General features: G+C 36.5%; 1 protein-coding gene across 1 annotated transcript; it reads right to left on the bottom strand.

The window, feature by feature from the left end:
* Positions 1-2,617: 2,617 nt before the first annotated feature.
* herpud1 (homocysteine-inducible, endoplasmic reticulum stress-inducible, ubiquitin-like domain member 1) lies at positions 2,618-14,389 on the bottom strand. Its single transcript, XM_038274455.1, has 8 exons — positions 14,004-14,389; positions 10,925-11,002; positions 9,425-9,490; positions 7,123-7,292; positions 6,923-7,033; positions 6,471-6,842; positions 4,239-4,356; positions 2,618-4,086 (listed from the first exon to the last, which is right to left on the bottom strand). Exons 1-8 carry the CDS (start codon positions 14,325-14,327, stop codon positions 3,913-3,915), a joined length of 1,413 nt encoding a protein of 470 aa, XP_038130383.1. The 5' UTR covers positions 14,328-14,389; the 3' UTR covers positions 2,618-3,912.
* Positions 14,390-15,748: the final 1,359 nt, after the last annotated feature.

Here is a 15,748-nt window from a genome sequence, read left to right as displayed (position 1 = left end):
ACAAAAACTTAGGTTTCTAAAATAGGATAAAGGTAAACAAACAGCCAAAAGCCATTAATGTTACTGTACATGACCACATAAATTAGCTTTAATTTGTGAAGAAAAGAGAGAAAGATTAACATGCGTTTAAATCTTCCAGTTTTATCTGTTGTCAGGGTGGCCAACGTCGCTCCAGCAGCTCTGACTGAACAAAGAGGGTTTGATATGTGCAAATTCTCAGTGTAACTAGATACAGGAGCTGAGTCCTGGTGTTCATACCCTTCAGGTATTTGTCCTCCAAATCTCCCAAATGGCTTAAATGTTACAGAAAGAGGGGGTAAAAAAGGGGAGGTCACAGATCTGATGAAGCGCTGCAAAACTGTAAATGAAAGCAAACAAACTTTCTTGAAATGTGAATATTTTTCCTTGTTTTAAGCTGTTAAGTCGTTTTTTTTAAATTAAGGTGATTTACATTTAAATTGAGGAAAAAAACTGAAACAAAATGTCCCTGTTTTAAGAAAGACAAAAATATTAAATCCAGTTATCAGATTATTTCATTTAGCTGCTCATATTAAAGACAAATACACTGATTTAAGAAATATTTTCTAGTTTTTAGATCACTTTTCACATTGAGGTCTCTGTCTGATAATTCCTGTGTTCACTGCAAATATTAAAACCTTCTTTCTTAAAATAAGTGTATTTTTCCTTGCGGTGAGCAGGTAAGATAATTTGCCAATGGGATAAGACGATTTATTATTACTAACTTCTTTCTCTTATTTTAAGTGCATAATACCTAATTATCTTATTCTAACATCACAATACTCTTTATATTGGCAGATCATCTGCTCAAAGTGCAAATGAACATATTTCAGGATCTTTTATTTATTGTTAGATCAGATTTTTCTGTGTTTTATTTGTGAATATACCTTGAAAAAGCTCAGTATTTAGCGCTATGCATATGCTTTTGGGTGCAAAGTTGGTACATGGCGAGCAAAAAACAAAGACTAGATGATTATTTGACATTTAGGACTGGAAATTGACAACACTGGAAAATAATGGGGTGGAGGATAATAGCAATAACTGAAGTTTATTGATCTCACATTGGAGAAATTTATGTTATTCTTTGTTATTCCAAGTAGGCTACATAATATCTAGATATTTTGTTTTAAAGGAAAAAAAATATTCTTTGGCAGATCATCTTATTTACTTACTAAAGCTCAGGCCAAACATGTTTTAAAAGAAGTTGTGTCTATTTTTAGAATAACTTCTGCAGGGTATATCTCATTGTTGACTGTATGGGGGGCTTGGCATTTCTCTTTAAAAAACTTTTTTTTTTAACTTTCCGTCAGGCTTAAAAATGGCCTAGCTGTTGTAGCTAATACTGTAGCACTTCTCAGATTGCCTGATCCAAAAAACCTCAAACTGCAGCTCCTAGCCCAGGCGTACCTAAAGTTGGTCCTCAGGGGCCGCTGTCCTGCAGGTTTTAGAGGTTCCTCTGCTTTAGCACAGCTGATTCTGATGATTGAAGTTCAGATAAAAGCCTGTTTATCAGCTATCAATGAAATCTGCTGCGATGGAGCATGGAAACCTTTAAAACCTGCAGGACCTTTACCTTTCATAGGATCAACAGTAAGAACTCTATCCAGGGGGTGGGGGTGGAGACTCCAGATTAGGGAGCAATAATGCTGATCAAAAGACTACAGCCTTCATGAAAAGAACCACAAAAAAAAAAAGTAGGAGCCATTAGCCCTGTCCTGTGCTTCTCCCCACCAGGGGGCAATATTTTGAGTTCTGATTGTCTGATGGGGTTATTTAAGGTCAACCATGATTCTGTTCAGGTGTTGTTAATGTGAGGAGGCAACAGTTTTCTTCAGTGTTTGGTTCAGATTAATGTCGAATTTATGTTTATGTAAAGGGAAGTAGTAACACGATGAAAATTCTTCTGATAATAAATGACTTTATTATAAGACAAACTAAAGATCGGCGTGATAATCTTAATTGAGTGCACATAAAACCAATGCCTTTCAGGAATAGCAACCAGTAGCTTTAAATAGAGGATTTTAGCCGCTACACCAACAGATGTAGTAAATGACTGAAGCTAGCTGTTACATTATGTGTACGCTATGCATCAGAGTGGATGTCATGAAATAAGTATTTTTCTTAGACTCTGTGAGGTGGGCTGTGCCTGTACATCCAGGTTGTCTTTGTTTAAGCTCTAGAGGCCTTTATATTGAAAGTAGGCACCTGGTCTTATCTCCTTCTTTGCAGCACAATTCGGAACGCACCGTTGACGCTCTTCCACCGTGGCTAAAGTGTCCTTACAGATCTGTAGGTATTTGAATTGAGCCCCTGTACAAGGGTTGCCAGTGTTTACCCCACTGCCTCAACTTCTGATTCCTCAAAGTTTAGCATAAATTAATTTTACAAAACCTGTTAAAATGAACTGCTGCACAATCCAACGAAAAACAGAATACCATGAATATTGAACTGTGACAGCACCTTCTGTAGAGGTTTGGGTTAACATCCTAAGCACCACTTCCCCATGACTGTTTACTGTTAGATGCAATTGAAAAGCAAAGAACCTTTGTTTCAATAAAGGATGAAACACCTAAATGGAAAAAAATAAATCACAAAAATACTTGATGTACAAACATTTATTGCATTTGTTATAACAAAATCCCATAAACACAGTTATTGTACAAGCAAGGGCAACTATTGCCACTAGAAAAGGGTCCTTTTCCACTTTACACAGTGACAAATGTCACTATCTTTTTTTTTCTTCCCCTAAGGGAACTTAAACATACAGCTTCAGAAAATAAACAGGATTACAGATCAATATTCATGCAAAAGGATGAAATGATAAAAGTTCCTGTCATACATGTAGCTCATTACTTCCATGAAGATAAAAACGAAGAGGTGGAGTAATTCATGAAGTCACAAAATCACCTTGGTTTAAGTTTCTCCACATAGTGACGTATTTTCACGGCTTTACTTTGAATTTGATCTGTAATTTTATCTCTGTTCCTCTGTGCAAAAAAAAAAAAAAACTAGAAAAAGCTCTGAGCCCTTAAAGTTATAATATCATAACCTCTCTCTATTCAGAAGCTTGCATATGACAGACATAAGGTGTAAAGTGCGCTGTGTACATAATATATTTACAGCTTTTTTTTTTTTTATGATACATTTTTAATTTATGGCTATGTGGAATTTTTCAATAAAAAGAAGAATTCACCTAAAATTCTAAAAGCTGGAATGAAAAGGGACAAAAAGAGGATAAAAAAGTTTCCTTGTTTTTATCCAAGACTTGAGTTCCTTGTTTCTTTACAGTCGATTTAAATACAAAATGTTCCTCCTCAAGTCTGACATTTTGTTTTATTAAGTTCATTAAGTCTTATTTTTTTTTACTAGATTTTTATCCCTAAAATAATGTATGCGAGAACCTTAAGTAAAATGGTAACACAAGTTTTTCTTATTTCAGTCCTTTAGGCTGCGTCTAAAAAGTCCTCCCACCTGCTACTGAGAGAAATCTGAACACAGATTCATAGAACAAAATCTATGGTTAACAAACTAATGTGTGAAGATCACATTCGTTCATCTACAGGAATATGAATCCTTTCAGAATAAAAGTCCTAAAAGTGGAAGAGGAAACTGAATATAACAAATCAGCGCAGAAGGAAGATTCATTCTCTAGCTTTCAGGTTCCACCGTCTGTCTGTTACAGACCTTTTGATGGAGCATAAAACATGAAGTTTGGATCAGAAACCTGAAACTAGCAGCGAGAAGATGCCAGTTTATGGTTTCTTTGGTAGCGTCTACATCTGGCTGCTGTTCGCTGCGCCACTTCCTAAAAGATTCACTTCCACACAGGAGCTGGTAGGATCCCCGCGCGCTATTAGGTGACCGTTTTAAGGTAACCACTGCTGTCCCAGGGACTCAGTTGGCTAGGCCCTGAGGAACCTCAGGTATGAGGGAGGAGAAGAACGTTTTGAAGAACACCCAGGCGGTCCACATGATGGACACCCTGTGAGGAGGAACCAACACTGCTGCCATTGGCTCCTCAGACTCCTCAGCTGTGTTTTCCATCTGTCCTTCAGCCGGCTCGTCAGCCTGAAGAGTCACAGAGAAAAGTTTCTTAGTAAGGATAAACATTTGAAGACAGTAAAGCCACAGAGCTGGTCTGAACCAACATCATTTAATTGGCAAATATTAAAGCCAACTGAATTTAGCAGGCATAAACAGGAATCAACTAAAATCCTTACAGGATTGGGCTCCGGGTCCCTGATGTCATTGTGCTGGTTGTGTTGGACCTCAGGGGGCTGCAGGTCGGGTGCTTGGACTGGTGCTGGCCGTCTGAAGGGAAACCAGCCCATAGTGTGCCTGCAGTTTCAGAGACAACAAATTGCTTTCTATCAATATTCACACTTTTCAGATCAATTATTTATCATTAAACAATAACTGAGAACACTTAAAGCAACAAAAAAGAAATCTGATCCAGTAATATTACTTAAACAGAAAATAAAAATCAACAGCAGGTATGAGAAGAGCTGACCTATTTATCATAACCAGCATAAACAGAATATTTTAAACAGAAGCGTAGCGTTTAGCAGCTCGCTAGTTCAGAGGTCAATATATTCCAATATTAGTTTTAATCAGACTGATGTTCTGATATCAATATCCTATCAATACATCCCTGATTATAAAAACTCTAAAGAGAAATTGTCTCGGTCAATAAACCCGTTCGGTGATGCGAACCCTCCTGAAAAATGAACAAATGTGGGTTTTTATGTCTGCAAGTTATCAAATATCTTTAATTAAAACTAAAGACACTAAAAACAATTCTAATTTTAAGGTGTTTAAATTTTATTGGCATATTACAATCATGTGATGAGGAATTTTGCATCCATGAAGCTATTTTTACCTAAATTTAGTCATGACTGCTTGATTATCATATCTTTAGTGACATGCACAAATATTAAACTGGTAAAAAAAAAAAAAGGTCAAACTGTTTTCAAAGACAGGAAATTAAAACTACATTAAATTAATGTTTCAGAACTAATCATATTTCTAAATAAATCATTATGAACAAAGGATCACTTCTTGCCAGCTACTTCTGTACAGATGCTGCAGTGCTCCCCCTTCTGGTCAGTTACCAAGAATGTCTCTAAATAAAACAAAGAGACGGGGAACAGCGTAGGAAACAATTAGGTGTCTTCTGTAGGTACCTCACTCTTTTTCACCAAAAACAAAGATTCAGTCTGAACATTTTTTCCCCTCAAATCCAAAGTGTTTGGGATGATGTAGACGTTTATTATAGCCCAACAGGCTTCAGCTAAAATCTTAGTAGTCAGAATCCAACCGTATGTGAACTAGGGTTGCAAAAAACTATTAGTTTGCTAATCGATTAATTTGTTGATTAATAATCAGATGGCAAGTTTCCTTAAAGAATATATATTTTTTAACAGAATTAGACCAGATGAAACAACATTTTTTTCCGCCTGAGGAGTTCTGGATAGTGTTGCTCCATTTTTGGCCCCGATACCGATACCTGGCTGTGCAGTAGGGGGCGACACCGATACCATACTGATAGAAATTGATGTGTGTGTGTGTGTGTGTATATATATATGAAGAACTGTATACTACTTGGCTGTAAAAAAAAAAAAAAAACCATAATTTTTGGACTATAAGCCGCGACTTTTTCCCCATTTTTCGACCTTGCGGCTTATATAACAATGGCCACTAACGGCCACTAGGGTAATACCTAAATCTATGGATTTTACCATCCACCAAGTTGACGTCACACAAGTACGGTAGCCGCGCACGGGGGAATGCGGAGGTCCTCCGGAAGCAGACTTCTTCCGCGAGTGGTACAAGACAGAACGACAGCGAGAAAGACGGACATTAAACATAAAAAACCTGCAGCTTATAGTCCGGTGCGGCTTGTATATGTAAAAATCATGCAATTTAGCATCTGCGGCTTATATTCAGGTGTGGCTAATAGTCAGAATATTACAGTATATATACTTGAATAAACTTTAGGCTCTGAAAATGGTATTAATGCCCTATTTGTCTGCACTCGCCGATACCGGTACCACCATTTTAGTGCTGGATTGGGGCCAAGCGCGATACTGGTATCAGTGCAACACTACTTTTTTTTTTTTAATTGCAAAATGTTTATATATTTTTTACAATTTTTGTATAATTACTGTTCTAAGTGGGTCCCTCTTTTAGCTAAAGGCATCTTTACAGTCTCTGTACTCCAGTTAATAATTATTAGATTGCTAACTTAGTTGATTATTTCAATAATTGATTAATCCAATTAATTGTTTTAGCCCTAAGGTGAACTTTAACCAGACCGTTTGTTTACTGCTTCTTTTCAAACATGAGCATTATTGAAATATAATATCAAGCTGGTTCCTTTGTTTGTCATTAAATGAAGATTTATGCTTCTCTTACTGGATAGAATAATAGGAAGAGTAGCAGTGAGGTCTTACAGATACATGATGAGGAGCGTGCTCATCACCAGCAGAAAGCGGCTCAGGTTGGAGTTGAAGTAAACGATCATGAGCAGGACACCGAGTCTTGCCGCCGAGTACAACCAGTCCAGCCAGTCGCGCTCCATGTCCTCCTCGTCCTCCATCACGGGCCCGCCCTGCGCGTTCATTCGCATATTCTGATTGGCTTCCCCCGCGTTGATAAAAGCGCCGTCCTGCACCGGGTTCTGATTCACCGGCAGGTTGTCAATGGGGTTCTGATTGGCTAAAGGGGCGGGGACAGGAACCTGGTGTGGAGGAACAGGTGGGTACTGGCCAACGGTCACCATGGTGGTTGGGGGAACAGAGCCTGCTGCTGCCATTGCTGCATGGCTGTTGGTGGGAAATAAGAATTAATGACTAAGAATGGACAAAAATGAAGGAAAAATGAGAGGATTAACAACAACACTTACTACTGCATGTAATACTGTCTTGCATAGACATGCTGGAGCCAGAGGAGCTGCTGAGGGCTGTACAGAGATAAGGCCGGAAAGGCTGGTGGGGTCAGCTGTGATGCTGCAGCCCTGCAGGAAAACAACTCCTTTTAGCTCCAATTGATCTTAAAACAATCAGTTCCCCCCCATACACCTCGTTTTTAAAATCCCCAGCTTACAGTGTTGAATTAGGCCATGCAGGAGCTCCAGACGGAGACGTGGGCGCCTGGGTTTGGGTGGGAGCAGCGGCTGCTGAAGATGTCTGCCTTCTCTGCCTGAGCTCCGATGTGCTGGGAGTCTGAACAGGTGGGCTTAAACTGGAAGGATGTGGTTGTTCTGTTCCTTTTGTCTGCAGGAAAAAACAAACAGCCTAATGAACTCGTAGCTCAGTAGATTCTAGAAACCGAAACCTTTTTAATCCAAAAAGGTTTTGCTCCGAGTCCAGAATAATAAAAGACATCTAGAGCTGGTAATATTACACGTCCTGAAAGCAGACCAGTCACTATGTTGGCAAAATATCAGCAAGATCTGAAAATGAAAATCATTTTACCTCTATTTTAAGTTTTGTATATGGGTGGTTGGCGTTTGTCAAAAATGTTATGAAAATAAAGATTGATTTCCCAACCTAATGGGAAATAGATCTCAAATTATTTTAACTAATGTCATTCTACTGTAGAACTTTAATAAAACGATTTCATGAAAGAAAGTAAACAGCTGCTAAACCCTGCTTTTGTTATTAAATAATTAGTTTGTAAATTATGAAGAGTCACTGCAGAAGGATCAAATAATCCCCCTTCGCTCTGGAGCCGCAGCCTCTTGGTTTAATCAGAATAAAAGATGCACAAACACTTAGAAAAGCTGAGCATTAAGGTAGTGAAACTAGAGCGAGTTAAGTTTAGCTGTAAGATCTTTAAGGATGACGGCTGAAATGAAACCGTTCCACTTCACAGCAGGTCAGTGTGGAGGGAGGAGGCGAAGGAGCACACCTGCTGTCCGCAGCTTTTTATAAGCTTTATCAAGATCAAAACTGGACGTTTCAGCCATTAGTCTGACAACAGACCACATTATTCCTAAAAGCATTTAGAGCATGGAGAAAAAAAAAAGGCCAGTGAAAGGTATGAATGAAAAAAAAGTTAAATAAAGTATTTTCTGAAAAAGGAACCCAACTCTGTGCAAGGGAGATAAATATGCAAATTTAAAATAAGCCAACAACTGCTGACTGGTAATCAATTCAAACCACTTAGAGAAACCAGATAATTTGAAACTTCTGTATAGATGCAGTTCAGCTAGAGGAAAAGGTGACATCAATGAGATGCTAAATGCCAAAGAGCTTAGGCATTTTTGTCAAAAAATAATGATTATTGTTTAAAATAACCTGATTTTCACCTTTGACTGGATCCAAAACACAGGAAGCATTTTATTGACTAAAACACACTGAACTGTTTAAGGAAAAACAAAACGCTGTCATCCTCTTTCACCGTTTCTTTTAGAGTTAGCAGGTTCATTTCCTCCACGGTGCGACAATCAAGGTTATTCTGTTCTATCCAATTTTACATTTTATTTTGTTACCATATTTTTACATTTATTATAAATAATGAGCAAAACATTAACAATATACAATAATTAATATACAGAAATACACACAAACTGAAAAAAAAAAAAGAAATCAAAAACAAAAGGGGAGAGAGGTTTGGTTAATTTTGTCTTATATACCAAAGTTTATATTTGACATTTTTACATAATATATATGTAAAACAAATGGCCTAGATATCAATTGATTTAGCAGCATTTTATATTTATCTATTTGTTTATTTATTCATTAAGTTAGTTGGATCGGGACATATAAAGCGTATTTTAATAATCATGATCATTTGAGTCATCTTTTAGCTATAGTTTCAACTTCTAATTCAATTTCAATTTAATGTTTTTATGCGATTACAGTATATATCTGACTTTCTAAATGTGTTGTTGGAGTTGGGCTTCAACTGAAACCTGTTGGAAATCCATAGTAGCTTGATTGTGCTAACCAGAAACGACCACAAGGGTGCGCTCTCCAGGAGGCCAGATTTTCCTCCTCCTCCTGCATTGCGGTCAAAAAAAGAGTTTTGTTAACATTAGCTGCCCTTGCTATTACCTGTCTATTTTAGTAAGAGACCAGGAAATGATGATAAACGAAGAATGGCTACCTGCTAAGGCTGCATTCACAATAACATTCATACACAATGCACGAATAAATGGAAATTTATGAAAATTGCACGAATAAAAAAAAACAACCTTTATCCTCTTAGGGTTTGCTGTTCCATGCAGCAGATTTATACCGGGGCAAGTCAAGAGAACAACTTTAACCCAACTGACAGTCATTTCAGATTCCACTGAGTCTCCATCTCACTAATATCTGCCTAGGAGGCAGCTGTAAACTCACCCAGATAATAATCCAGGAAACTGTCATCTAAAGACTGTTTTAATTGAATGAATGTTTACCTTTAGTGCCGCTTGGGGTGGATTCTTCACTGAGCAGACCAGGTGTAAAGTAGGAATGGAGTCAATCTGCAAAAAAGGAAAGATGAAAGTTCCTTTAGTGCATATAGACACCCAGAGACGAAAACAACCTTTTTCTGCAACCATTGCAGAAAATTTACATCAAAACAAACTGGGCAAATACAAAAAGCAACTTCTCCTTCAGCCAGGTTGGCTGCAGCATTTACATGTTAATTAAAGTTCATGGTTATTTAACTGAAGACCAGACTAAGAAAAAATAAAAATAAAAAAACCATTTAATCACTCAAAGTATAAAAACTCATTAAAACTAAACCTTTTCCTTCTTTTGCTTTAAGTCTGTGAAAAAAATAGAAATAAATTATTATATAACATTTCAGTAAACAAAGAAACTAAGTAAGAAGCTAAAGACCTTTAGACTTCTGCACTCTCATAATATTTGCTTATCAAATGTCATTACACGCTGGATCTCCAGAATAATCTCCTGCTGTGTGACGTTTGGTTGGTTTTAGCCTGCAGTGTTTGCATGGAGCTTTGGGCGTCGCCTGTCTGCTCTGAACACAGACCTGAAAATACTTTGGTTAAAGCAGAGTTACCCCCGCAAAGCTTATACTAAGAAAATACAGGATGGCATGGATACTCTAATCCAGTCTGCACGGTGGCCGACAGCTGCAAGCACAAACGAAACGAGCTTCAAAAATATGCGTGAAGCAAACTACTAAATATCCAAACACATAAATAATATTTAACAGAAGAACCCTGCAATGAAATTGGCTGAAAGCAAAAACAAAATGCTGCAATCACCAAATTAAATTATGTAAATTGTAAAGACAGTGATCTTGCTCCACAGATCAGAAATCCTCCAGATCAATAGAGGGAGTGGAACAAAGAACTAACCAGTGTTATTTATTTATATAGAACACATTGGAGTCTATGATTACAGCATCTGAAACAGATTTATTTTACAGCCTTGAAGCAAACTTTGTGTATTTTGTTTTTTTTTAAAGCGAAAATGTCTTAAATGTTGCATCGGAGGAGTTTTATCAACATGGCAAAATAATGTTCAGGATTCAGCTGTTGGCCTTCTTGGCCATGTTTCTGGGGCGTTGGCCATATTATCCAGTTCTAATACTGGTTTATAAAAAGTGACCCAAAACAACTAAACCAAAAAACACAAGAAACTGACCTTTCCCTAATAGGTTTACTTAAACATGTGTGTCGATTTACAGCATTCACAACAGACTGTCAAGAGTTAAAAGATAAAAACCAGGAGTAGAATATCAACCTATTCTAAATGCATAAAGAAGAGAACCTGATCTCAAGCTGAGGAAGTCCTTTGGAGGCAGTTAAATATCAAAATAACAACTTGAGAGAAGTTGGGATGTTTCCTGTATCTGGCATGAATGAGTTCAAAATGCTTTAGGACTTTAGTTTAATGGTATGTCAGGGTTATAGTAGATGCTAAAAAAAAAAAAAAAAACATACCTGTCTGAAAAGATCTTTGATGTGCAGATGATTGGGCAGCAGTTTGCCAGCGAAGATCAATCTCTGATCACTTACAGCCTAAGGAAAACATTTAAATTATAGGCATTTAAACATTTGGTACTTTGACAGATGTTGTATCCATGGTGACATCAGTTTGGTGATATCTAGCCTTTAGGAAAACTAGAGAAGTTTTTTTTTTTTTTAACCATCATTTTCAATGATTGGTGTCCTAGAATTAAACAACCTTTTAAATAAATTAATCAATAGATTCAAACCACACTAAAAACAAAACAAAAACCATCCCAGATATTTCTAATAGGGCAGAAACAACTAATTCGATTAATCTTAATTAATCGATTATTGAAATAATCGTCAACCAATTTAGTAATCGATTAATTGTTGACTGTTAAACATGCCTTTAGCGGACAGAGAAACCCACTTAGAGCAGTAATTATATCAAAATTGTAAAAAAAAAAATGTAATCATTTTGCAATCAGATCCAGAAATCCTCGAGTAGAAACCAGCTTTAATTTCATAAAAAACTCTTCAAGGAACCATTGGCTATCTGATTATTGTTCAATTAATCCAAAATATTAACAACAGTTTAAACGATTTGTGAAATAATCATTAGTTGCAGCCCAAATGTCTACAAACTCCTTCTTTATCATTGAAGAAATTATTTTAGAAGAATGAAACAGCATCTTGATGTCACACGTATCCAACCTCACTGTCTGGGATTAAAATGTGGATCGAAGCAGAATACTGACAACTGAACTGATCTAAAGGTGAGATTGCTTTGTTAAATTTCCTCTCAGTATCAGCATGTTACGGATAACATGTGCTACCGATGAACCATGTGTTCCTTTATTTTAATAGAACCAGCTGAAAACACATGGCTCATTTCCCATGCTTATTGAATAATCATTAACTTTAACATGAAAACTTCAGCTTTTCTCTTAAACGGTTTAGCAGGTTCATATCTGAAACTCATCTCACCTTCTAACGGCTCCACCTAATCTCACTGAAGCATAGATCCTCTATCTGCAATCGACTCCAGTTTGGGGAAATGCTGAGGCCCTTCAGGCGCTACTTTGTCCTTCTCAACCACAAATAAATCTTTGAATTATGGCCCACCTATAAAATAAAGACAGCTCCATTTCTAATCATCCAGCAGCTGCTATGTGTTTGGTTTAGGGTAGCTCTCTGTGTACTTGGCCATTTATCTGACTAATTATTACTAAATAAAAGTTGGGAAACTGTTAATTAGTTTAAGCTAAACTTGGGTAGTAAGGTTGACGTCATACATTGTTTGAGTCATTTTTTTCTTAAAATAAGTGCATTTGTTCTTGAATTGAGGAGTTAAAGGAGACATTTTGCTAATGGAACAAGACAATTTACATTTAAAATAAGAAAAAATAATTGCATTGTCTTATTTCAAGTTCATTTTATCTAAACATCTTGTTTTAAGAGTAAGAATACTCAACTCGTTGGCATATCATCTACTCAAATTAAGGATAAATACACTTAATATGAGACATTTTGACTTATTTCTAGATCATTTTTCCAGTTTTGGAGAAAGTACCCTGTGTAGCTTTACGGCACCATATTTTTTACTTTTACCCGTGTAATATTATTTTATGTATCACTACTCTGACCACATTGAGGACTACATGAATAAAAGGACTCCGTTAATAAAAAAGAAAACAAATGCAATACACACATAGATATGATATTACTGTATTATTAATTAACTTCAAAGTATTTCAAAATATCTTTATAATTTCTAATTAAACTATTATTGGAATTTTCTTTAAAATAGCAGATTTAGCCAATTACTTGTAAAACTTTGTCAGTGAGTGGCTCAGTTTTTAGACATTAAAACAGATGCTATAACCCTTCATTTTACTAAAAGTGTGAAGCAATACATATAATTACGTCACTGTATTTTTTTGTTATGAAAATAACAACACTCATTCAATATTTCAGTATTTTTAATAATATTTATTTAATTTATCATTTTAATCATTAAATTGGATAATTAAATATTTAATGTGACATTTTAATAATATGGTATTTGAATTATTCATTTGAGAAATGTTACATCTACTTATCTCATATTACATTTTCTTATATCATGGGAGTCACACATATGCATTTCATTACATATTTTTACCCTCCCTATAACTCAGGGATTACATCCCAATGAGTGTTAAAAACCTATCTTGTGTCCAGTGAGCCTAACTCCCTGATATTATCGTTCAAGTACTCCGGGAGGCCTTTTTAAAAAAAACATATAATATAATATTAAATTAGTAATGGATGGTTAGATTGTGTTTATACTTGTGCAAACATATTTTTTGGGTAATTTAACCACATCAAGATACAGTCTCTATTCTGTTCATCAGAAACCAGTTTTTATTTACCATTACTATTTTCAAGAATTTCCTATGTTAAAGTAAACACATTCCAGAATTAAACTTCCCAGCTTTTTCCACTCCTCTTATCAACTTAAAAAGGATTCATTGAAAAACCTGTAATTCAAATAGCATGTTTTTAAATCAACCTGACATATATATATGTCTATGGACCAATTACAGCTTACAGGTGGTAGTGGTCAAATGGGTCCTGAAGGAAACTCTTATAAAATAACAGTTCCGCGTCCAGATCAATATTAAACTTCCGTACGGTGTGTATTCGCGTGCCGAACCGTGACGGTTCGGTAGGACTACATATAGCATGCCGGGGCCCTAATATATATATATATATATATTGTTCTGAAATAAAGCGCCATTGCTGAACGTTAGACGAACATGTAAAATGTCGTTAGAACGCGCTGAACAGTGACATTTTGGGTTATAGAACATTTTAAAAGGACTACATTTAGGAGATAAACACAAACAATAATTTTTAAGGCTTCTTCTAAAATCCGTCCAAGGTATCAATGTAGAAAACACACCCAGCAGGCAGGCGGAGGATATGGAGGAAATGGCTAACAGCTGGTTTCTCTCTGTGACATTCCATAACATAGCAGCTAGCTAACATTTAGCCGCTTGGCTTCAACAACAGCTTTTAGACTCACCGGTTTGCTTGGGTAAACCCTGGATAAATGAGCCTTAAGGTCTCCAATGGTCCACTTCATATCGACCCCTTCAATGATTTGATCCTCCTGAGCCTGGTTCGGCGTTTTTACGACGAGACTTATCGTCTTTTGTTGAATATCTCCGGAATCCATTTCCAATTTTCGGTCACTTGCTGCGGCTTTGATAGCGTTCAGTACAACAGAACCGGTAGAGCGCGAGTCGAATCGCCGAAAGAAAGGCTGGGAAAAGCGGCAAAACCTTTTAGAACGGAGGAACTTTACGGGCCGAGTAGCGTCTAGAACTGTCTGTGTGCGGCCCGTCATACGGGACTTTACAGGAACAAGGTTGTTTCCAAAACACACTGTGGCTGCTGCTGATTGGCTACATACTCCTCGCGCTCAGACGTGGAGGCTCGTAGAATGTTGGCGATTGGCGCATGCGCACAAATCGGGAGTTTGTTTCAGAGATCGTTTATTTGACAACTTTCACAAAAACAGCTCGCATTGGTCCTTAGGGTTACTCGAAATGTAACACTCTTTTACTACAAATTCTACATCTTTTATAACAAAGACCCACCCTAAATATTTCAATCACTCAGCAATACCAAGACAATTTAATAGGTTTTTCATTTCAGCGTCTCTTTACTCCTTTATTTTTGGAAAGTAATCAAAGTGGGTCCTCGCTTCCTAGCTCTCTACGATCCAGGAAGTAAGTTTTTTAGAAACTATTATTGTTTACTCAGTCAAATTACATCAGCCATGTTACATCAGCTGTAAACTCTCTGCAGGAGTTTTCTAGAATAGTTAAATCTCAATACTATGCAATTGCATTAAAAAGTAAATTTATATCAATCATTAATTTAAAAAAGCTAAATCTGGCTCCATAGATGAATTAATTAATATGCTAGATACAGGAAATAAAAAATGTGATGGAAATTTGGAAAAGCAATAGTCATTATGACATCCTTGAAAGGATTTTATAAAAAAGCTAATTCAACAATTATGGGGGGAATTAGTTTTAAAATGGGTCCTTATTTTCAGTTTATAAGTAGTAAATGCTGACCATATGACAATAGAAATACATTCCAGAAATGTATGCTGTCCATATGAACTTTAAATGTTGAAGTGGATTTCGAATAGCATAAAAGCATTACAATATAACCTTCAAAAGATTTATGAATGTGACGTAACCAAACCTTCATAACTTTTTTGGCAAATGGCTTTTTGCATGTGATGGACCTGTGACCTGTCCTGGATGTACCCCAGATTAAGATGTAAAAAGATGGATGGATGAATGGAAAGTCTTTTGCTTCAGTGCCTTTAACACAAGCTAAAGAGCAATAACTGAATCACTATATACATAGAAGGAAGATGCATATGAGATTAATTAAATTATAATCTAGAAGTTCAGCTGTGATCTGCCATCCCTCTCATGATGCATTGATCTGCTATGTGCAATGTGCTCTCAAGTCTGCCGTTTGCACTATAATCCCTTCAGCGCTCTCCAGAGGCAGTTCTAGACCCAATCTACCAGTAGAGCCTGGCAGAGGACTGTTGTATAGGGGCACAGAACAAATTATTGACATGAAGAAACAGGTCAATATCTCACCATTTAAAGCAGCAATTTCCAAACTTTTCTCAGTAACTGACAGAGTTGTCAAGTAATGAAGTACAAATACTTCGTTGCTGTACTTAAGTAAACTATTTAGGTATCTATACTTTACTCCATTACTTATTTGACTTCC

Source organism: Cyprinodon tularosa, unplaced genomic scaffold, assembly GCF_016077235.1.
Source record: "Cyprinodon tularosa strain WSP-4 unplaced genomic scaffold, ASM1607723v1 ctg917, whole genome shotgun sequence".
Classification (NCBI taxonomy): domain Eukaryota; kingdom Metazoa; phylum Chordata; class Actinopteri; order Cyprinodontiformes; family Cyprinodontidae; genus Cyprinodon; species Cyprinodon tularosa.
The sequence above is the reverse complement of the archived record's forward strand: the minus strand, read 5'-3'. Positions and strand labels throughout refer to the sequence as shown.

What these genes read in the sequence shown, in the direction of transcription:
- herpud1 (XM_038274455.1), bottom strand. Translation starts at nt 14,327, where the DNA reads ATGACGGGCCGCACACAGACAGTTCTAGACGCTACTCGGCCCGTAAAG. An exon ending in CACCCCAAGCGGCACTAAAG is followed by an intron (nt 7,293 to 9,424) that starts GTAAACATTCAT and finishes TTTTTCCTGCAG; the next exon opens with ACAAAAGGAACAGAACAACC. An exon ending in ACGCTCCTCATCATGTATCT is followed by an intron (nt 4,357 to 6,470) that starts GTAAGACCTCAC and finishes CTGAAACTGCAG; the next exon opens with GCACACTATGGGCTGGTTTC.